General features: G+C 42.8%; 2 protein-coding genes and 1 pseudogene across 14 annotated transcripts in view; 2 read left to right on the forward strand and 1 right to left on the reverse strand.

Annotated features, from left to right (window-relative positions):
* Positions 1-6,983, reverse strand: part of USP40 (ubiquitin specific peptidase 40) — a 60,528-nt gene extending 53,545 nt beyond the window's left edge. For 2 of the 11 annotated variants that reach the window (XM_035140283.3, XM_060282646.2), the window contains exons 1-2: positions 3,863-4,244; positions 2,919-2,986 (exon numbers count right to left, since the gene is read on the reverse strand). In XM_035140283.3, the coding sequence (XP_034996174.3) occupies positions 2,919-2,986; positions 3,863-4,130 (336 nt within the window). In that variant the 5' untranslated portion in view covers positions 4,131-4,244. Of the gene's footprint in view, positions 1-2,918; positions 2,987-3,862; positions 4,245-4,819; positions 5,106-5,753 lie in introns of those variants that run through there. The other 9 variants (XM_088675490.1, XM_088675470.1, XM_035140278.3 and 6 more) reach the window with 9 other exon arrangements.
* A 3,180-nt stretch (positions 6,984-10,163) lies between these two features.
* Positions 10,164-13,329, forward strand: LOC118097416 (UDP-glucuronosyltransferase 1A6 pseudogene; annotated as a pseudogene). Its single transcript, XR_015951497.1, has one exon. The product of XR_015951497.1 is annotated as a UDP-glucuronosyltransferase 1A6 pseudogene (transcript).
* Positions 13,330-14,769: 1,440 nt separating this feature from the next.
* The window catches only part of LOC118097390 (UDP-glucuronosyltransferase 1A6-like), a 30,254-nt gene continuing 21,653 nt past the window's right edge, over positions 14,770-23,370 (forward strand). The window contains exon 1 of one of the 2 annotated variants that reach the window (XM_035140231.3): positions 14,770-16,057. In XM_035140231.3, coding sequence (XP_034996122.2) covers positions 15,200-16,057 — 858 coding nt within the window. In that variant the 5' untranslated portion in view covers positions 14,770-15,199. Of the gene's footprint in view, positions 16,058-16,540; positions 23,367-23,370 lie in introns of those variants that run through there. The other variant, XM_035140204.3, reaches the window with a different exon arrangement.

A 23,370-nucleotide genomic window follows, 5' to 3' on the forward strand; every position in this document is an offset into this window, starting at 1 on the left:
AGTTGTCGGTGAAGAAGAAATTAACAACCTTCAAGAAACATATTTATTTAATAAATAAAAAACACCTGTACTGCTTTTCATTAAATAAGAAGTCAGTATATTCAATGTACAATAAAAAAAATCTAATAAAAACAGAACATCACAATTACAGTAGCTAGGAATCTTCCAACTGTTATCAGAGGTGAGGCAAAACTTGAGTAAATGGATATATTTTAAGCAGCCATCAGAAGCTCACCACAGTAGACACCTGCTGTATTTCAGTGGGGAGCTCACTCCACACCCTGGAAGCCACAACAAAGAATGCCCTCCTCCAAGTTGCTTCAAGGTGAACCTCTGCAGGCTACGGTATAACTAACTGTGCTTCCTCAAAAAATATTAGGGCATGATTCAACCAGATTTCTAACTTACACTGATTTCAGTGGGAAAGAATTAAGTACAGTTCATTCTTCCAGTTATATCAGTTAGGCTGAAGTCTGCTTTGCTTTGGCTGGATTTTGCAAACTCCTTCACCTCTTTAGCTCAATATTATATAGTATAGAATAGAATAGAATCATAGAGTTGGAAGAGACCACAAGGGTCATCCAGTCCAACCCCCTGCCAAGCAGGAAACACCATCAAAGCATTCCTGACAGATGGCCGTCAAGCCTCTGCTTAAAGACCTCCAAAGAAGGAGACTCCACCACACTCCTTGGCAGCAAATTCCACTGTCGAACAGCTCTTACTGTCAGGAAGTTCTTCCTAATGTTTAGGTGGAATCTTCTTTCTAGTACTTTGAATCCATTGCTCCGTGTCCGCTTCTCTGGAGCAGCAGAAAACAACCTTTCTCTCTCCTCTATATGACATCCTTTAATATATTTGAACATGGCTATCATATCACCCCTTAACCTTCTCTTCTCTAGGCTAAACATACCCAGCTCCCTAAGCCGTTCCTCATAAGGCATCGTTTCCAGGCCTTTGACCATTTTGGTTGCCCTCCTCTGGACACGTTCCAGCTTGTCAGTATCCTTCTTGAACTGTGGTGCCCAGAACTGGACACAGTACTCCAGGTGAGGTCTGACCAGAGCAGAATACAGTGGTACTATTACTTCCCTTGATCTAGATGCTATACTCCTATTGATGCAGCCCAGAATTTCATTGACTTTTTTAGCTGTTGCATCACACTGTTGACTCATGTCAAGTTTGTGGTCTACCAAGACTCCTAGATCCTTTTCACATGTACTGCTCTCAAGCCAGGTGTCACCCATCCTGTATTTGTGCCTTTCATTTTTTATTTTTTATTTTTTTTGCCCAAGTGTAGTACTTTACATTTTTCCCTGTTAAAATTCATCTTGTTTGCTTTGGCGCAGTTGTCTAATCTGTTAAGGTCATTTTGAAGTGTGATCCTGTCCTCTTGGGTATTTGCCACCCCTCCCAATTTGGTGTCATCTGCAAACTTGATCAGGATGCCCTCAAGCCCATCATCCAAGTCATTGATAAGAGCTGTTCGGCAGTGGAATTTGCTACCAAGGAGTGTGGTGGAGTCTCCTTGGTAGCAATTTTTTTTGCCCAAGTGTAGTACTTTACATTTCTCCTTGTTAAAATTCATCTTGTTTGCTTTGGCGCAGTTGTCTAATCTGTTAAGGTCATTTTGAAGTGTGATCCTGTCCTCTTGGGTATTTGCCACCCCTCCCAATTTGGTGTCATCTGCAAACTTGATCAGGATGCCCTCAAGCCCATCATCCAAGTCATTGATAAAGATGTTGAATAAGACTGGGCCCAAGACAGAACCCTGTGGCACCCCACTAGTCACTTCTCTCCAGGATGAGGAGGAGCCATTGATGAGCACCCTCTGGGTTCGGTCAGTCAGCCAGTTACAAATCCACTGAATGGTAGCATTTCAATGAAGAAAACGTTTGGCTAATCAATAAGAAAATCTTTATAATAACCTGTAACAAACATAACTGAACAAATATAAATGAGGTATCTGATTACAAGTAATTACTACAGAATCACAGAATTGTAGAGTTGGAAGGTACCCCAAGTCATCTTGCAATGCAGGAAGATCTCCGTGCAATGCAGGAATCTCAACCAAAGCACCCATGACAGACGGCCATCCAACCTCTACTTTAAAAGGAAGGAGAGTCCTCATGAGTGAGTCAGTTCCACTGTTGATCTGCTCTTACCATCAGAAAGTTCTTCCTAATGTTCCTAATGTTCAGCTGGAATCTCCTTTCTTGTAACTTGAAGCCATTGGTTCAAGTCCTACCTTCCAGAGCAGGAGAAAACAAACTTGCTCCCTCTTCCATGTGAAACAACTACTGGTATACAGTATATAAATAATTTTGCTTAAACCCAATTTCATCTGATTACTTTTCTTAAGAATATATCAAGGGACAGTCCAGGCTTTCCCCTGTGCATACCGGTAGTAATAATGCCTCACAGCTTTTAAGTGCACAGGGCTAAAAGAATGCGCTTGGTCAGAGAATTTTTCAGACACTGAACAATTGCTCACTGTTTATTATGTTCAGATATCTAAAGTAGATGTTCATGTAGTGATGCTAGGGTAGAAATGCTTCATGTGCAAATAACTAAAGGTTTGTGTAATGAGTGTTTGCACAACAGGACCTGTTCTGAAAGCACTGCACCAGAACCTATGCAGGAAAACCCCTGCTTTGTAGATTATATGAGCACATGAAGTAATGTGTGCATCCCCAGCTTTGCATTATAAATACCTTATCCATCACCTTCATAAATATTTTATTTATTTATTGCATTTATACCCCACCTTTCCTCCAAAGAGATCAAGGTGGCATGCATACTTCTCCCCATTTTATCCTCATGATGATCCTGTGAGGTAGTTTAGGCTGTAAATGAGTGGCCCAAGCTAACCTAGTGAACATCATAAACCTTTGAGCTGATTGAAGTATAGAATTGAATACCTTTGATTCAGGCTTACTGTTGTCTTCCAAAGAACCAAGTTCTTCAGGGCCTATAGAAAACAGGGCTTCTACAACAAAAATGAAAAATACCAATATGAGAACAAATCTCCTACCAACAACACAATTATAAAGAAGTGTGCAAATAGAAATGTTAACTTTCTAAATCAGACTTCATTTTCCTCCTTTGCCCTCCAAATGGGTCTGTATCACAATTTCCATTGGCACCAGCTAGCATGACCATTTTGCTTTTGTCCATTCCCCATGTGACAAAAGGTTTATTTATTCTGAGGAAGTTGTCAATGTTGGTCCTTGCACAATTTGGCTTTTCAAAAAAATAGTGAGATTGCACAGTTTAATGTCTGTTCAAAGAAAGCAGACAAAAAGGACCATTTTAATACAGTGGGGAGCAAGCGAGCCCTCCCCATTCATCCATAGAGATATGAGATGATCTAATAAGGTAAAGGTAAGTCTGAGGCACACAGACATGAAACAGAAATATTATTCAGATTCAGGATTAGGCACTGTGGTGATGACCAACTTACATTAACAGGCGAAACCTCAAATCAATTCTGAATAAAATAAGTCTATGCTACAGCTCTGGATCAATAGTTGGCCATCTAGCCTAATATTTGATGCTGGAAAAATATCAACAGTCTTACCCAAATATACTTTTTCAGAGTATACATTTGTTAACTTACATTATGCCATTGCCACCCAACTCTTTTTTGTTACTTTCAACCTTTGTTTCTGTCATTGTGGTGAATTTTACTCAATCCTTAGACACTCTGGTCCAATACAACATTTAGAAATACGTTTTGAAAAAGTTTTTTATTCATTCATTCCTAGGTTATATAGTAAGAAAAGGTAAACTATTTTGTGTGAAATAATACAAAATCCAGTATTCAGAAAAAGCTATTTTAAAACATTAAAATACTGTACAGTACCTCTAAATTCTGGTGTGAATAGTAGAGTCTGAAGAAGTGAATTAAGGTAACAGGTTCCACCCTGATTTTTTATTCCACTTAAATTGGTGCTTTCTCTAGGAACAAGCAGCTCAGCATCTTTGTGTTTTAACTTTGGCTTCCCACATTGATTGATTGACAAAAAGGAGAAGTCTTCATCAAATAAATTTCCAAACATTGTGAAATTATAACACAGACCTTTGAAGAAGAAGATAAAATAATATTTTACTACAGAACTATGTATTTTCATCAATTATGTTATACTGGTGTTATCTGAAAAAAAACAGCCATATTTTAAAGTACAATTAAAACCATGAGAAAGATGCTTAGATAATATTTGTCCTTTGAAAATACCCAACGATAGCATTGAATGAATATCTTTGTTGAGGTTTGCAAATGACTGGAGAAATTTATTGCCATTTACATGGCTGGAAGTCTTCAGACCACTATCCTTCTGATATGACTCCATTCACAACATGGGGGGATAAATTAAAACTATGCATAGATTTCAAAGATACAAGTATGGAATTAAAATCAAGAAACAGTGGAAAGAATGACTGGTCAAGGAAAGTGATTAGTCCAGTTTACACAACATATCTCTTGTTACATATGATTGGTCCTGTAGAGCTGTAGCATAGAGCCCCATTATAGAAATAAATGTATTGGTGAATACAAATGGCTTTTGGTTGTTGTTTTTTTTACTAAGCAGTAACTTATCAAGGCATATATGGAAGTACTTGGTAAATTGATCATCTGTAATATCTTGACAAGAGGGACGGGGGTGGTGCTGTGGGTTAAACCAGTGTTTCTCAACCTTTTTTGGGCCACAGCACACTTGTTCCGTGAAAAAAATCACGAGGCACACCACCATTAAAAAAGTTAAAAAAATTTAACTCTGTGCCGCCCTATATTATAATTATGACTGTAAGAAACACTTGCCAAATATTGCTTTCCGACGGGTCAGTGTTGTGTATTGGTGGCCGCCAGGCTCGTTTGCACTGAGCTTTGGGAAAGAGGAGGAGAAATATTGCTTTCTGGCGGGTTAGCGTTGAGTATTGGCGGCCGCCAGGCACGTGACAATGCAAATCGCCCTTCTCGTCGCCGCACGTCGCGGCACACCAGCCAGGTTAAACCACAGAGCCTAGGGCTTGCCAATCAGAAGGTCGGCGGTTTGAATCCCCGCAACGGGGTGAGCTCCTGTTGCTCGGTCTCTGCTCCTGCCAACCTAGCAGTTCAAAAGCACATCAAAGTGCAAGTAGATAAATAGGTACCATTCCAAGCGGGAAGGTAAACGGCGTTTCCGTGCGCTGCTCTGGTTCGCCAGAAGCGGCTGAGTCATGCTGGCCACATGACCTGGAAGCTGTACACCGGCTCCCTTGGCCAATAATGCGAGATGAGCGCGCAACCCCAGAGTCGGTCACGACTGGACCTAATGGTGGGGGGTCCCTTTACCGTAATATCTTGACATATGGCAAGAGGAAGTTTACACTCCACTAGCCAACGTATTTCTACTTTAAATGCAGATTTATCCTAATCCATCTATTTTATTTATTTACTTATTTCATATACTTTTCAGGCAGACCTCAAAAAGTGATTATTACAATGATAAACATTGCTTTAAAATAAGTTACAACAGAAATGGCAGGGTGGGATTAACTAACTTATTTAGAAAAAGCTAGTTACAGGTAGGTAGCCGTATTGGTCTGATGTAGTCGAAACAAAATAAAAAAATTCCTTCCAGCAGCACCTAAAAGACCAACTAAGTTTTTATTTTGGTATGAGCTTTTGTGTGCATGCACACTTTTTCAGATAAAAAAACTGTTGCTGCATCTTTTTTGTTCCCCCTCAGGACATGGTGGCTATTTAGACTCACCCCTGCTGTGGCAGTTGGGGGGAGGAGAGCGGAGTCACTATGAGAGCTGTCCGTGGTTCCTCCAGCATGTATATTGGCAGGACATGGCATATGCCACTTAGGACAGAGTTATCAAGTACAGTACCTGGAAAGTCCTTTATACCCACACTGTGAAGCAACTCTGAGCAGCTCAAAGTGGGAGAAGGCAGGTTTTAGAGAAGAAAATCTCCATCAGGAATCAGAAGCAGGGGGTAGAGCAGGGGGGTGGCAGCATAGCCCAAGGGCAAACGCCCCACATCTGGACCCACCTAACGCACCGTCCTGCTCACCCCCACCCCCATCCCCGTGGAGGGCGCCAGCTGCCCTATGCGGTGTGGAGGGGAAAGCAGGTCAGCTAATCACATGGACAAGATACACGCGCGCACAAGTCAGTTTTGGCCCAAGTGCAAGTATCACACACACAAACGCTGGAGAAGAAACCTCCCTCTGATCCCCCTCGCGGTCCTGCCCTGCTGGGGCTGTTATCATTCCGCCCTGCGCGTTCACACGGTGAAACGGTCCTCAGTCCGAAATCGAGGGGCCTCCTCCCCCCGGGCAACGCAAGAGGAGACGCTACTGCCCCGATTCCCCGCTACCTGTGGGAACAAACAATTGACGTTGTAAAAGGGGCCGGGAGGCGGAGGGTGAGAAGGATCCGGCCGGGATGTTCTGCCTGACATGCTAGTTTTCCAACGCACAGCGGGAGCGTTTCCTCTCTGTGGGTCACGTGAAAAGCGACAAGTAAACAACACACCACCCGAAGAAGTGGGGCCCAGGCCCCTGGCGCAAGCACCTCACTGAGGACTAGGCCCGTGACGAAGCGGGGCGGGCGCTCTCTCGCTCTCTCTGTGACCCTGCAATGCCAGCCTCCGAAAGGCTGGGGGGTCCGCGCCCCTCCCCCCTCGCCGTTTCACGGGGCCGCTGCTCTCCCCTGCCCACCCCCACCCCGCCCGCAGCCGAGGGGCGCTTGAAGGGGCAGCAGCCGCGCGCCTCAGCAGCAGCAGCGCCGCCACCGGGCCAGCCCGGCCGCTTCCCTCCCGCCTGCGGAGCCTACGGCACCTCGAGGAAGAAACCCCAAAGCTCGGGCCGAAACCCACCGAAAGGCCGCTGGGCTTCCTCTAACCCGCAGAGGTTGCTGGGAACTGCAGTCTCCACCCGGCTTCTACTTATTCATGTTTAGCCCGAGCGCCGCCGAGCCGGCCGCCCTCTGGCCGCAATGGCTTGTGGGAGTTGTAGTTCTTCCAAGTGCTTAGCCGGTTGAGGTAATTCTAATGTGTTTCAGTATGTAAACTTTTGTGTGTTTCAAAGTATTGCTGTGATTTTTTCTCGATTTTATTGCTTTGCTTTTTTGCAAAACGCTTTGAGGGTTTTTATTTTTACAGTCAAGCGGTGAACATTTCTCGAAGCAAAAAAATAAGTGGCACGAAGTTAGTTTAGGCTTCTGGTGGGGTAAGAAGTTCCTCCCCACCCCAAGCTTCGCTCGTTATTTTTCTTTTCTCCAGCTATTCCAGCTAAACATTGTGTGTGTTTGTGTGTAGAGGTGCAAATAAAGCAGGGGCGGGGGAGAGAGCAAATTTCTAATGGATGTATGATGTTCACCTGACAAAGGATGTTGTATTGATACTAGCTGTCTGATATATTTTACTTCTATTGCTGAACAATTTTGGGTATTGCATTGCTTATCAAGACTTGCATGTTATTGTTTGTAAAAATTAGTGGATCTAAAATTTAAAGAAACAGCTGAAACACAAGTATCAAAAACAGGACAGAAAAACAAAACAAATATCTAGGTACTGTATGTAAAATAAGTACATTAGTCCATGGATTGAGTATCAGAGTCCAGATTCAGAAAAATAAATGTGTGTGTGTGTACGTATACAAACACACAGGCACATTATTCTTGAGAATGTTGAGGTTGCTTGTGTAAATAATAAAGAGATGCCATATCGTATTGTTAAAAGGTAAGGTAAAGGGACCCCTGACCATTAGGTCCAGTCGTGACCGACTCTAGGGTTGCGCGCTCATCTCGCATGATTGGCCGAGGGAGCCGGCGTATAGTTTCCAGATCATGTGGCCAACATGAGAAATCCGCTTCTGGCAAACCAGAGCAGCACATGGAAACGCCGTTTACCTTCCCGCTGTAGCGGTTCCTATTTATCTACTTGCATTTTGACGTGCTTTCGAACTGCTAGGTTGGCAGGAGCTGGGACCAAGCAACGGGAGCTCACCCCGTCACAGGGATTCGAACCGCCGACCTTCTGATCAGCAAGCCCCAGGCTCAGTGGTTTAACCACAGCGCCACCTGGGTCCCATCGTATTGTTATACACAACCAAATTTCCAAGCGACGCAAGATTCTAGGTGTTCCAGGCATGCTTACCCAGAGTCCAGGTTTCTTTGGGGGGAATGAAATAGCAGAAAATGTGTTGTCTTCATGATACATGGTTTATTTACACACACATGCAACCTGAGCCTACGATGGAGAGTTCACAGCATGAAAACTCCAAGAGGATCTTGATTCTCCTATAGCTGCAGCCCTGGGTTCAAACAGAAATCAAACATGCTCCAAAAACATGGCTCTGACCCTCTCTCCAGCTTGTGGCATTTTTACCCTAGGTCACACACTCTGCTAACTCCAATCCTAAACTCATTTCTGCTTCAAACTCTGTTCTTTGTTTTTTGAACTAACTCTGAATTAGTTCCTATTTGTCATCTGGCCCAGAGTCCCTTCTTTTTGTGTTTTCTAAGGGCTCCTCACCTTCTATCTAATGCAGCGTTTCTCAACCGCTGTTCCGTGGCACACTAGTGTGCCGCGAGACGCTGGCTGGTGTGCCGCGACGTGCGGCGACGAGAAGGGCGTTTTGCATTGTCACGTGCCTGGCGGCCGCCAATAGACGTCACTAACCCGCCAGAAAGCAATATTTCTCCTCCTCTTTCCCAAAGCTCAGTGCAAACGAACCTGGCGGCCGCCAATACACAGCACTGACCCGCCGGAAAGCAATATTTGGCAAGTGTTTCTTACAGTCATAATTATAATATAGGGTGGCACAGAGTTAATTTTTTTAACTTTTTTAATGGTGGTGTGCCTCGTGATTTTTTTCACGGAACAAGTGTGCCGTGGCCCAAAAAAGGTTGAGATCTAATGGCCCATCACCTCAGGAGATTTTCTGCACATGGGAAGCTGGTTTAGGCTGTCTTTGAACACTGCTAGATCCAGTATCTAGCAGCCAGTTTTTAACACTCCAAGCATTGATTGGAGCCTAGAACCCACAAACTCATAACATTATAGAAAGAGTTTGGACTAAGAAGCAGTATTTAAAATCAGGGTGGATTTGATTTAAATCACGATTTAAATCACTAGTCAATAAGGCTTGATTTAAATCATAGTTTTCTACATAAATACTAATTCTTGCTGGTATAACTTTAATATGCAAGTAGATGAAGATTTTTAGAATAACAACTTTTCATATTAGTTTTTTATCCCCAGTTTAATAGGTTAATCATTCAGTAGCTTTCCCTATCTGTTACAAAAAACTATTTTTACTGTAGAAGTGGCCCCCATGATTCTGAGAAACCCCATACAGTGGTACCTCTGGTTAAGAACTTAATTCGTTCTGGAGGTCCGTTCTTAACCTGAAACTGTTCTTAACCTGAAGCACCACTTTAGCTAATGGGGGCCTCCCACTGCCGCCGCACGATTTCTGTTCTCATCCTGAAGCAAAGTTCTTAAACCAAGGTACTATTTCTGGGTTTGCGGAGTCTGTAACCTGAAGCGTCTGTAACCCAAGGTACCACTGTATTGTGAGAAACAGTTTGTCATGTACACAAATTGCAGCTACAGGGTGTTGTTCCCTCCCCATGGCCATGGACAGTTGCTAGAAGACTATTCTCTTTGTACTAACCAGTGATGGCAAAGCTCATTTTATCTTATCTGTGGAATGTTGCTTAGAAGAACCAAGAAAGTCTGTTCAGAACAATAGTGAAGGCCATGAAATAATAGTGAAGGCCATGAAAGAATGATTGCGCTTACGTGAGAAAAGGGGAGTAAAGGTAAAGGGCCCCCTGACCATCAGGTCCAGTCGTGTCTGACTCTGGGGTTGCGGCGCTCATCTCGCTCTATAGGCCGAGGGAGCCGGCGTTTGTCCGCAGACAGCTTCTGGGTCATGTGGCCAGCATGACAAAGCTGCTTCTGGCGAATCAGAGCAGCACATGGAAACACCGTTTACCTTCCCGCCAGAGTGGTCCCTATTTATCTACTTGCACTTTGATGTGCTTTTGAACTGCTAGGTGGGCAGGAGCTGGGACCAAGCAATGGGAGCTCACCCCATTGCAGGGATTCGAACCGCCGACCTTCTGATCAGCAAGCCCTAGACTCTGTGGTTTAACCCACAGCGCCACCTGGGTCCCTCCGAGAAAAGGGGAAGTTAACCTTAAAAGGACTGAGGAAGGATGTGGTTTAACAATTAGCTAATTCCTGTCGCAATAAATGAATATCATAGCTGCCAAGTTTTCCCTTTTCTCACGAGGAAGCCTATTCAGCATAAGGGAATTTCCCTTAAAAAAAGGGATAACTTGGCAGCTATGATGAAGATGTGTATGTCAGCCAGAAATAAAGTATATAAGCCTCTGGGCAACCATGGCAAGGCACTCAGCTTTTGGAAGTGCAGTACAGTATCCTCTGAGACGCTACTTGCTGTCAGCAAACAATGAATTTCCTTTCCTTTTCTCTATTGCTGTGTTTTTGAAATTTTCATTCAGTCTGCAGAGTCTTGCTACATTACTACTTTGCACTTCAGATTAGCCTATTACTTCCTTTCCTGCTCCTTCCTAGTTAGGGCTTTTGTTAGTTCATAAATGAGCTGTAGCATTGCACCATTGCTTATGGTGCTTCTTTTTCAGGGCAAACATGAGAGCTTTCATGGCCATGAACTTTCAGCAGATCATGTTGGACTAATGATTAATGCAGACTGGTAGAATATCTGGCTTACAGACTAAAGCAAGACTAGTTTTTTATTCCTGCGCTAAACAAGAACAAAATACAGAAATACACAAGCGTTTCCTCTTATTGACAAGACTTTTTCTGGATGAAGAGATGGCTTCTCTTTTTCATCGGCCTATCCACTTGACTGCATGGCTTCTGGTTTTTATTGCGATCGTTAACTTAACTGAAACTGAGAAGCTGCTAGTGATACCTCAAGATGGAAGCCACTGGCTCAGCATGAATGCTGTTGTAAAGAAGCTCAGTGAAAAGGGTCATGAGATAACAGTGGTGGCACCAGAAATTAATTTGCTCTTAAAAGAATCGAAGCATTATAAACAGAAAACATACGCAGTGCCATACAAAAAGGCAGATCTTGATGCTGGATTTCGAAAGTTTGCTTCCAACCTTTTCCATAAGGTTTCTTTTCCTTACACAATTCTTCAAGAATATCAGAACAACATGTATATAATAAATATGTTTTTCTACAACTGTGACAGCCTTCTGAGGAACAGAGAACTCATCAAGTACCTGGAAGAGACTCAGTTTGATGCACTTTTCACAGATCCAGCTTTGCCATGTGGAGTCATCCTCGCTGAACATCTTTCCATTCCTTCCGTGTACTTCTTTCGTGGATTCCCATGCAGTTTAGAGCATGCAATTTGTAAATCTCCAAACCCTACTTCTTATATCCCAAGATGCTATACCAGGTACACAGACCAAATGACTTTCACTCAACGTGTGATTAATCTGTTTGTCAATTCTGTAGAAACATCACTTTTTAAAACTCTGTATAATAAGTATGAAGATATTGCTTCAGAATTTCTACAAAGAGATGTTCACTTGCCAACACTTTACAGAAATGGCTCTGTCTGGCTTTTACGATATGACTTTGTATTTGAGTATCCCAGACCTGTGATGCCAAATATGGTCTTCATTGGAGGAATTAACTGTGAAGAAGGCAAAATCCTGCCACAGGTACGTCCATTATTCACAAATTCTTTAAGGATAAAAATTGCATTTAAGTGAGAAGTGCTTATGCATGTAATAGTACACGTAAAGGATATGAATAATAAATTGCACATTATGAACGTCAATCATGAGGGTTAAATTTGTGTTGTTTCCATAATGAATGTAACATCATCCAAATAACATTGCAAATGAAATCAAAGAGTTTAGAATACACCAAGTGATAGACTTTAAGACATGGCTCCAAAACTAATGTTGCAGTCTTATGCACACCTACTCAAGAGCAAGTTACATTTAATTCAATGAAACTTACTTCCAGGTAAACACACATAGGATGCTAGGGGTATATTATAAAAGAATGTTCTGATTACACTTTGTGAACTAGTTAAAAGTCTGGTTTATAGTTGCATGGGTGATTGGCTGCATAGAAACCATATCAGAGCTTCTGCATAATTGCTGGGAGAGGTCAGTGGGACTTACTTCTGCATAGACATATTTTCCTGTTGGAGTATGTTTTGTAGGATGTGTTGCAGCCGGTTGGACCTGAGCATGTGGACCTGAACATATGAGTAGATTCAGCCCTGGGTCTGGATACTCAGGTTTCTGTGGTGGCCAGAAATGCATTTCCACAGTTAAATTTTGTGCACAATCTGCGCCCATTCCTGTAGTCTGATCTGGCCACAATGACACATCTTAGTTACACCCTGTTTAGATTCCTGTGGGGTTGCCTTTGAAATGTAGCCAGAAACTTCAACTGGCCCTAGGAGGTGCAGACAAACTGTTGATGGGCTGCTAATAAGGAGCATGTGACTCCCTTGTTACAGCAGCTCCACTGGCTACTAGTCTGTTTCTGGCAATGGTGAACATCTGGAATTCCTAATAAATTGCAAGTCTAATGTCCATTAGATACCTTTACAGGATTCCCATGAAGAAGATACAAATTATACTGACATACAAATTCCATTGCACACACATATTTTAAAGGGCCAATTTCCTTTGTTACGGACAGAGGATCTAATACTTCTTGATCTATCCACATTGCAGTTACCTCTGGCTCCCTTTCTTCAATTACATAGTGATCAAATATAAATATCTTAATTAAATTAGGGTTTTTTAGGTGGAGCACGCCAATTCTGATCTCTTGCGATAAGCATGGTAATGCTAAAAGTATACCTATAACAGTGCCATAGCTATGGGGGGCAGCAGGGCTAGACAGGTATTTTGCCCCAGGTGAAGCCTCCAGAGGGGCACTCTTGAGGCTCCCAGCCTGTGTATGTGTGCACAAATGCTTGGGTGGGTGGGTGCAAACTGGTCTTAGGCCCCAGGGGAAATACAGCCTATCTAAACAGCAGAGAAATTCTGAACTAATAAACATGAGAGAGATAAATAAATATGATTGACTTTAAAATGCTAAAATGATTCCAGTTGTATGCCCTGTATTCCTTTGTGGTAAAGGTAAAGGTAAAGGGACCCCCGACCATTTGGTCCAGTCGTGACCGACTCTGGGGTTGCGCGCTCATCTTGCTTTACTGGCTGAGGGAGCCGGTGTATAGCTTCCAGGTCATGTGGCCAGCATGACAAAGCCACTTCTGGCGAACCAGAGCAGCACACGGAAACGCCGTTTACCTTCCCGCTGTAGCGGTTCCTATTTATCTACTTGCATTTTGATGTGCTTTCGAACTGCTAGGTTGGCAGGAGCTGGGACCAAGCAACGGGAGCTCACCCCGTCACGGGGATTCAAACCGCTGACCTTCTGATCATCAAGCCCTAGACTCTGTGGTTTAACCCACAGCGCCACCTGGGTCCCCTGTGGTACTTATTTATACCTTATACTTATACCTTTGTGGTACTTATTCCTTTGATAAGGTATACGGTAGGTTGGATTCCTACTGTAGGTCAGGTGTTCAGCAGTTGGACTTGATGATTCAGTGGGCTTCCTTCTCATTCTACATGGATTTCTGATTCTATCTAGGCTGGAGTTGTGGATACAAAAAAGAAAACCACATACTTCAGCATTTTTAACTGAAGAAGACAACCTCTATTTCACATTCAGGTTAAAAACCAATGTATTCCACAGCCTGACATCAAAAGATTACTGTTGCATTTGTAAATGCTGTGAACCGCCCTGATTGAGAACAGTATTCAAATTTAATAAATTTAAAAATAATAGAGGATTGTTGGTATTTTACTACCAACGGATGAAATATATCGTAAGCCAGTTTTGATGAGTTTATAAATAAATTAGGAGTTTATTATTCAGTTTGACCCTGATTGATTCAGCACTTCTGAAATAGCCCAATAGCACTTCTGAAATAGCCCAATTTGACCTGGCCCAATTCATAAGCTCCGTCGTTCAGCTTGGGTCAGATTCTGATTCTTGATTTGGGAAAACTGAAGAATCATACTTCCCTCTTTACTATGGACTTCTTCTTTTTAAAGGCTATGACTTTTTCAGAATTAAATGAAATTAAGATTGGGGGAAAACAAGAAACTGTTTTGAATGGCCAATTCCTCTGACAGCTGCTCCTTTGCAAAGGCTCCAAGGTCTTGATGGCAAATTCTCATCCTCACTTTTCTCCTACCCCCGCCACCCCTGCCCAGTACAGTGAAATGTACAGCCTTAAGGTTAAATATCTGACACTTAGTATTCCATAATGATTTTTGTGCAAAGCAGCCATAGTAATGCAGCTACTTGGAGTTAAAACATGGCCATACTAACATGTCATTTCCCCAGTCAAAATTACCCACAACTTGCTTTTCTCTCCTTGGAGAAAAAAGAGAGCTCCTGCTTGATGGGTAGAAAGAGCAGCTTTCTGCTCCAGATTTAAAGCTTCCAAGTGCATAATGGAACTAAGTAAAGATGGTTTAGGGAAGAAGTCGGGGAGATAAATGTAATGGAACAGCTACCAGGAAGTGACTTAGCAGAAACAAACCAGGGATAGAGAGAGTTGGGGAGTTGAAAGCAAGTTTGTTTGAATAAAGTTGGTTCATATTACTCCTGTTTGATTATTCATGTAACTGACATCACGTGGCATACTGCTTGGTAAACAACCAAACATCACTTGGTAAACAAAGCAAAGCAAAAAAGCTGGTGCAATTATACATGTGAGTAGTGCTGCCTGCAGTTTGACCCTCAAGGATTGATTTGGAACAGCAAGCAGATCACACCACAAACATGTGAAGAAGTGCATGCTTTGTTAAGGAGGTCACTTCCAGACAAGAAGCCAGCTATGTCTGGCACATTATTTTAGCACATTTGGGCACCTATGTCTGAAGAAGATTTTGTGTGAGCTACAAAATCAGGCCAAATTTTTAACTGAACCAGTGCAAGTATTTCACCAGTGTAATTAATCAGCAACCTTGTGCTTTAAACCAATCATTAACAATATGGGCAGGTAACCCAAGGTTAACAGCATGCTGCTCAGGATTTAAAAGGTAGCATTACATGGCTACGTAACAAACAGATATAGGCTGTCATTGAAGATGGATTCTGCCTTGCCTCGCTTTCATGGCAGTGCTCTCTGTTTTGTCTTTGTTCTCATCTGCTTTGGAGAGGCAAAGAGGCTGCTAGTGATACCTCAGGATGGAAGCCACTGGCTCAGCATGCGTGCTGTAGTGGAGAAGCTCAGTGAAAGAGGGCATGAGATTGTTGTGGTGGCTCCAGAAGTTAATTTGCTCATGAAAGAATCAAAGTATTACACTAGGAAAACATTTGCTGTGCCGTATACACCAGATGATCTTTCCCAGCGTTTCCGTTCGTTTGGCAACCAACCCTTTGATGAAGTCTCTCTTCCTGCCATGATTTTAGGAGCATATAGGAGCTTAATGGATCTCGTTGAGATGTTTTTCATTAATTGCAAAAGCCTTCTGAGGAACAGAGAAGTCATGAAGTACCTGGAAAAGACTCCGTTTGATGCACTTTTCACAGATCCAGCTTTGCCATGTGGAGTCATCCTCGCTGAACATCTCTCCATCCCTTCTGTGTACTTCTTTCGTGGATTCCCATGCGGTTTAGAGAATGCTATCAGCAAATGTCCAGACCCAGTTTCCTATGTCCCAAGATGCTATAGCAGCCACACTGACCACATGACATTTACCCAGCGAGTGTTGAACCAGCTCATTAGCTTCTTGGAGACACCACTCTTTAAGAGACTGTACACTCCTTACCAAGAGCTTGCTTCAGAACTCCTTCAGAGAGATGTTCACTTGCCAACACTTTACAGAAATGGCTCTGTCTGGCTTTTACGATATGACTTTGTATTTGAGTATCCCAGACCTGTGATGCCAAATATGGTCTTCATTGGAGGAATTAACTGTGAAGAAGGCAAAATCCTGCCACAGGTAGGTGCTATGTATCAATGGTTTTGAGCTTAGATCTGTGTTGCTACCATGCTCTTTGCTACGAACACAGCCACACTTGAATGAATTATCATAGTGAGATGTTGATTTCTGTACTCCTGTTTGAAAACAAGGTCTGTAGGGGTATGGGATGGGACATTTGTGGCTGTAGCTCAGCAGTTGTGGAGATATACCTTTGCTTAAAGAAAACTGCCTGGTCCTGTGATTATTTGATCTGGGAAACATGGCTGTATTGACTTGCTACAGCAGGGGTTTGACAAAATTGCATTTCTTGTGCTTGTTGACATTGAGGGATAGTGTATAAACTATATCTATGGTTTTCTATTTCATTTGTGACTTTTAACTGTTATTATATTTTAATGTCACAAGTTAGTCGCAATCTCTTTAATAGGCCCATGCAAGCTACACTGTTATTCAGGAGGGATGGTTAAGGGTGGGGGTGGGGAATGAAAAAGATGTTATTTGAGTATGATAGAAACCAACACCACCACAGAGAACTGGATCATATTAAAAAGAGCAGTGTAGTAGAAGCTAGGGAGAAGGAGGAGAGAGAAATAGAAGAAATGGGTATGTGTGCAGTTGTATCCCTGGCCTTCTTTATAAACTATATGAGAAACATGTCAAAGTGGAGGGGGAACCAGAATGCCTGGGTAAATCTAAAAAGGAAGGCATTCACTGAGTACAATGTTTTACTGGGCAAGGATCACACGATGAGCAGCTACAGGGATGGGTGCTCAAACCAAGGAGACTCATCAGCCTGCCTGGGCTTATGCTGCTAACTGCTCCCCTAAAAGTACACTGGTTTCAGAAGTCTAAGCTCAGTTATAGTCTTAGAAAGAAAAAACAAATGAACTAAATGCATTTGCAAGTATCAAGGTGTAGAAAAGGAAAGGATTAATGAGATGTCCTTGACAACAGGGAATGTTTGACTCTAGATGGGTGCGTACATTTCAAGCAACCCCAGCCCCCACCCCCCAAAAAATGAACCTGGAAACTGTGATTGATTAAGTGTGCTGGGAACTGTAGCTCTGTGATAAACAAACTACAGTTCCCAGGATTCTTTGTGAGGGGAGCTTTAATTGTGTTTGCAGCCTTATTGGGAGTTCACAGAGGTTTCAGTAGCCAACTGATAAGTGATACAGTGTGGTTTTGATTGAAGCAGGTAACACCTGACTTTAGCTCTTCCAAGTTCAGCTGTCAAGTCAGCAGAAAGTCTGGGGCACTCTCCTTTGCATTTCAGTAGGGGGTGTTGACTGGAACTGAGAAGTGCATCCTGTCCTAACTTGTTAGCTATTGCCGGGGATCATTTCCAGATAAAACAGAGAATTGTGAACCAAGGGGATAGTGTAAGAAGGAACAGAAAATGGGGGCATATTTTTATTTTGGACTTTGGCAGCCTAACTGCAGGCCTGCAGCCCCCACTATAGGTCAGGCAATCATGTTACATCACTTAGGAGTCAGATGGACTCTTAACTATCTAAAGCAAAGCTTTCCATACTTTTTATGGTGGTGACACACTTTTTAGACATGCATTATTTTGCAACACAGTAATTCAGTTTTACTAACAAACCAGAGGTTAAAGTAACCCCTTTCCAGCCCTGGGGGGAGTGCAGGGAGCATTTGTCCAACTTCCGGTTGGCTGACCTACACACTGCAGCTGACACACTAACGTGTTGCAATACATGATTTGGAAAGCTCTGGTCTAAAGAGTTGTGGTAAAGGTAAAGGTAAAGGGACCCCTGACCATTAGGTCCAGCCGCAAATGATAAACCTATTTATCTACTTGCACTTTGACATGCTTTCGAACTGCTAGGTTGGCAGGAGCAGGGACCGAGCAACGGGAGCTCACCCCGTCGTGGGGATTCGAACCACCGACCTTCTGATCGGCAAGCCCTAGGCTCTGTGGTTTAACTCACAGCGCCACCTGCGTGCCATAAGTTGTGAGCTTACTATACAGGAAAATCAAATGGGGCTATATCCCTTAGCTTATGCTGTGTATACTTAGAGCCCACAAGGTGGGAGAACATGTTTTTTTGAGGGTCATTGAAGGAGCAGTGAAATAGGCAAGTTTGCTGATGATACAAAATCTTCAGTGTGATGAAAACAAAAAGAGATTGCATTCAACGTAAGCAAGTGTAAAGTGAAGTACAAAAGCCAAAGAAGTGTGGATGGGGCATTTTCTCCTAGTCTACTAGCCATGTCTTCTGCAGCTGGGGAGAAAAGCATTAACTTTCTCCCCATTTGTTGCCATCTCCCCCTAACTGCACCCCACATGGCAATTAGTCTCAGTACATGGGAACTTTCCCCAAATTGCTGTTCCAGGATGAGGCACAGGATTATGAAACAGTGGCAGCTACCTCGAAAATCACAGCAGTCCTGCAGAACATTAGACTAATAGGGAAATGTGACCTTTTTAAAAGACTAACTGCAGGGGGAGAAAGGAAAATAAAGGAGAAATAAACCAAGAATAAGTGAGGTGGAAGGGAGTTTTAAATTGCTGTGATTTTGGAAGGTGTAATGGAGGGAGGATGCTGATGGACAAAAGTTTTCTGAATGTAGTATGTATGTGTGGATAAATGTGTTAATTGGAACTTATTTTGGTTTTGGCCTTGCCCCACTGGCATAAGGCAGTTGCCTGTGAAAGGATTGTGACCTGTAACTTAAAAAAATGTTCTCAGTCCATACCCTAGAACTGGCAGCAGAGTCTGGCTACAGATCTTGGCAGTGGTTTTGTAAATATATATTGCTTCCCATTGTTCAATTCTTATGGAGGCATATTTGTGTGGTATCCTCTTTTTGTTAAAGTGGAGCTTTTGCTTGGGAGAAGTCTCCACTTCAGTGTCAGGGGTTTCTGTGGAACAAAGGATGGTCTTAGCCATTCTCATCCTCCCTCAGAATCTATACATGTATTTACAATATACCCCATATTTATGTTAACATTGTCAAGGCTCGAAGTTACAATATTGGCTGTTTGCGTATGCAATTACATGCACATTTCTATTTGCTGTTTGTAGAATAAGCTTGGTTTCAGATCCTCTTGTCTCATTGGGAGGGGTGGAGAGGAAAAATCTCATCAGGTGAGAACATCACTCTCACTGTTTGAGAATCTGAACACTTCCTGTGTCCTGGAGACTCCAGTACAGGAGGAGCCTCTTTGCCAGCCAGCACCTTTCAAACTCCAGCAGACAACTTTGCCATCCTTGGATTCCAGTCTGGAAGCCCCAGCAGAACAGTGGTCTTCTCAGCATCATCACTCAGCTGCTCCTGAAGTAAGTTAGAGCCAGGGCTGGCCCAAGAATGGCGCCCCCCCCCATCCACCAGAGAAGAAAGGGTGAGTGAAGATCAAGAACAGAGGGGTAATAAAGATCTACGTAGGGAACAAGGAGGAAGTGCATCAAGAGAGGGGTGGGGGGAATCAAATCAACCTTACCCAATGGTTGAAGTGGGAATCAAATGCTATTTTGTGTTGGGGGGGGGGCTGTTCTGCATCACATTGGGTGGATGCAGAACCCAGGAGACCCCAGAAGGCAGCCCTCACCATTTTCTTGCTAGGGGTGGGAGACAAGCAATGTCTCCTTTTTACAGAGAGACCTCTGTAGAGGTGGCCTGGGGGGTGGGCTGCCAAGGAGGCGGCAGATCTGCCTCCAAGTAGCAGCCAGCAAAACTTTGCTTTCTCAGCCTGAGAATCGCATGGAGCTATCCATGGTGCTATGTTGTCTTTGCTGGTCTGTGACTGAAATCAAATTTTATACTGATGCTATGTTTTAATTGAATTTTGCCTTATCTGACCTCTGTGTTGCCTGGCTTCGATTCATCAGAACCTGAATTATTACCTGCTTTCCTTACTTGCACACAAACTCACACCTAACATATCTCCGACGTTTGTGTTAGAGCTCCATTTGGCTAAGATAAATGGGTTCTTTAAAAAAGTTCCTTCAAACAAAAGATGTTTATTTGGCTATACGCCCATCATGAAACACAACACAACAAAATAAATCAAATAAAACAGCGGACTCGTACAAGCCACAAATAATATAACACAATTCACAGCTCACAAGGACAAATATTAACAATTCAAAAAGAAAAGTTTAAGATTATGATTAAAAATTTAGGCACTACACTAAAATCAATATCTGATGTCATTATAGAAAATTCTTATAACTATAAATAATCAGTAAACATTCCATTCCGTCTCTTGTACGAGAGGATGGCTGTTAGGAATTTAGCAACCTGTAGAGTAATATAAGGATCCACATCTTGAAGAACCCAGGCAAGCTGTAGGTCAACTGGTTTGTCAGCCATAGGCTGGATTATGGAATTTAGTATACTAGCACGAGCCGAACTGTACATAAGGCAGATAAACATAACATGATGTAGAGATTCAGATGTTTTAATTTCACAAGCACACATTGAAGAGACTTGGCCCTTAGTAAATCTATGTCTCAGCACGTTTGTTGGAAAAACATTGAACCTAGCTTTAATGAAGGCATATCGGTGAGACGCGGCCGTAAGCGATGTTAAATAGGACGGAGCACGGTAAATAGGGGTTATGCCGAAATTTAGCGGCAAACAGACTCCACCAGCAGCTAAGAAATTTTGGTATAGCTCTGCATCATCCAGCCTTTGATTTATACACCTTTTTGCCGCATTTAGATCCAGTTTGAGCAATTCAGTGGGCGAGATCTCATAGGACAGCAATTTGGCATGGATTTTTCCTGACCACAAATTTGTGAAGTCATCCCGCCACATGCATTGAATGAGATAGTGGTTCGGGAGTTTATGCCATAGGGATATCCAATAAATCAAAACTCGCCTCCCAAAAACTAACTCCACTGAGGGGATCTTCATTTCTAAGCGAATAACCACATTACTTACGCATGTTGGTAATTTTAGAAGTCGGCGTAAGAATTGGCTTTGAAGCGACTCTAAAGGTAAGAGATTTGCAAAGGCCGCCCATAAAGGTGCAGCATAGGCCATTGTGGCCATCACTTTGATGCTATACACTTTCAAGGCTGCAGGGATGAATAAGGCCCCCTCAGAATAGAAAAAACTGAGGAGGGAGTGCGATAGGGCTTTTGTCTTGTTTTGAAGGTATTCAACTTGCGCTTTCCACCCTAAATTATATTGAGTTCAACATTCCCTTCCTCAGGGTGAAAGCAGGAGCTCCCACATCCCTGGTGTCATGCCAACAGCTGGCTAGAAAAGCAAGAGTGGGGAGTGATAGGAGCAAATGGGAAGAAGAGATATGTAGCTCAGCATGGCTCATGATAAGGCTGGCAATGGTACTGTCACTGTCATAACTGCATCCCAAACATGCTCCCCTGGCACCACACAATTAAAAGAAATGTATCAGACTTTGTGAGGAGTAGGAAGAGAGGAAGTTGCAGTATGAAGACTCAGCCCTTTGGGGAATTATTGGTAAATCTGAGGCTATTGGTGATAAAATCTCACATCATCACTGCTCAGATAATGATGAGTCAGCTCAGAAGCTGAAAGACTCCTGCAGAGCACATAGAAAGGAGTGTTATATTAGGTGGTGATGAAATTGTGTAAGAAGTTTACTTAATATGAACATTTAAATTAAATAATGTGTCACACAAATACAATCCTATAGAGCAATGATGTTTTCAGTTGAAGAATAAATATGATTCATTATGTAGGAGCAAGAAATATCAAGTCCACACTGATAAATTCCTAGCAGGGTTGGGGAAATTGGAGAAATATCTTGCTTTCACTGGCCTGAACCTTCTCAGGATTGACACTGTGGGCCAAATCATATGACACCAGGGGCAAGGTGCTTTGAAGTCCTGAAGTTGAGATTTCGAAACACCTTGCAAGTAGCTGGTTAAACAAGTACCCCACCCTTCATTTTAGCATGGGTTTCAGTGCAACCCCTTCCTGAATCTCTCAGATGCCCTTCCATCCATCAGATGCCATCGTCATAAATGACAATACTTGCCCATCAGCTGACATCTTTTATGACAATGGCATCTGATGGCTGGAAGGATGGGATTAAATAATGCATTGACTATGTGCCGCCTGTTCCTTAGCTGAGCAGGCTCTAACCACCACTCATTTGCTCAGTTCTTTTATTATAATTACAATGGAAAGTTTTTATTGTTTTCAGACAAACATCAAACATAACAACTGCAAAAGTATTCTCTTGTAACAATGCAAGCTAGAACAAAAAAAATGAAGGAGGGCTAAATATTTTGTATAATTCCAGTACAGTAGTACTTTTTATGTGCTTTAGCTCCTCCCAAAGTAAATGTTTAACTAGAAGCCTTGGCTTTTAGTTAAATGTTTACTTCAAGAGAGCATGCAAAGCCAGACTTTGCACTCCAGTATATAAGGGGCTGGCTTGGAGCATACAGCTGATACTTTCAGAGAGAGCGAGAGAGAAGCAAGCAGAGAGACCAAAAAAAAAATGGCTCCTACGGCCTCCTCCCAGGCACATGTTTCCACCCTCATGCTGCTTCTATATTCTTTGGCTTTTGTTTCTGGTGGGAAACTCCTGGTGGTGCCCATGGATGGAAGCCACTGGCTCAGCATGCAATCCATCCTGACCCAACTCAAGGAGAATGGGCATGAGATAGTCGTTGTTGCACCTGAAGTCAATATCCACATAAAAGCGTCAGATGATGTTTATACTTTGAAACGTTTTCCAGTGCCCTTCACCCAAGAAGAAATGGAGAACTCTATTAAAGAATTTGGAAATGACAATTTTCAGGAGCTTCCTTTTTTGGTCAGGTTTTTTAGAGCAATTGAGAGAATGAAACAGACAAATGCTATGTTCTTAGCCTCTTGCACACATTTACTATACAACCAAGAACTGATGAGGTATATCAAGGAGAACAAATTTGATGCTCTCTTTACAGATCCTATGATGCCTTGTGGCCAGATAGTTGCTGACTACTTTAGCATCCCTTCCGTCTTTTTCTTACGAGGAATACCATGTGGTTTTGACTTCGAAGCTACGCAGTGTCCTAGGCCTCCTTCTTATGTCCCAAGAGGTATGACAGGAAACACAGATCATATGACGTTTGCCCAGCGTGTGAAAAATCTGCTGTTCCACCTGGCAGAATACTTCCTCTGCAGTTTTGTCTACTCTCCTTATGCAAGTCTTGCTTCAGAGTTTCTGCAGAGAGATCTGAGTCTCACAGAACTTCTAAGTCATGGATCCATTTGGCTGATGAGAATGGACTTTGCGGCTGAATATCCAAGGCCACTAATGCCAAATATGATTGTAATTGGAGGGGTAAACTGTGCTTGGAAGAAGCCGTTATCTCAGGTTG

This window comes from Zootoca vivipara, chromosome 1 (genome assembly GCF_965207765.1).
Source record: "Zootoca vivipara chromosome 1, rZooViv2.hap1.1, whole genome shotgun sequence".
Lineage (NCBI taxonomy): Eukaryota > Metazoa > Chordata > Lepidosauria > Squamata > Lacertidae > Zootoca > Zootoca vivipara.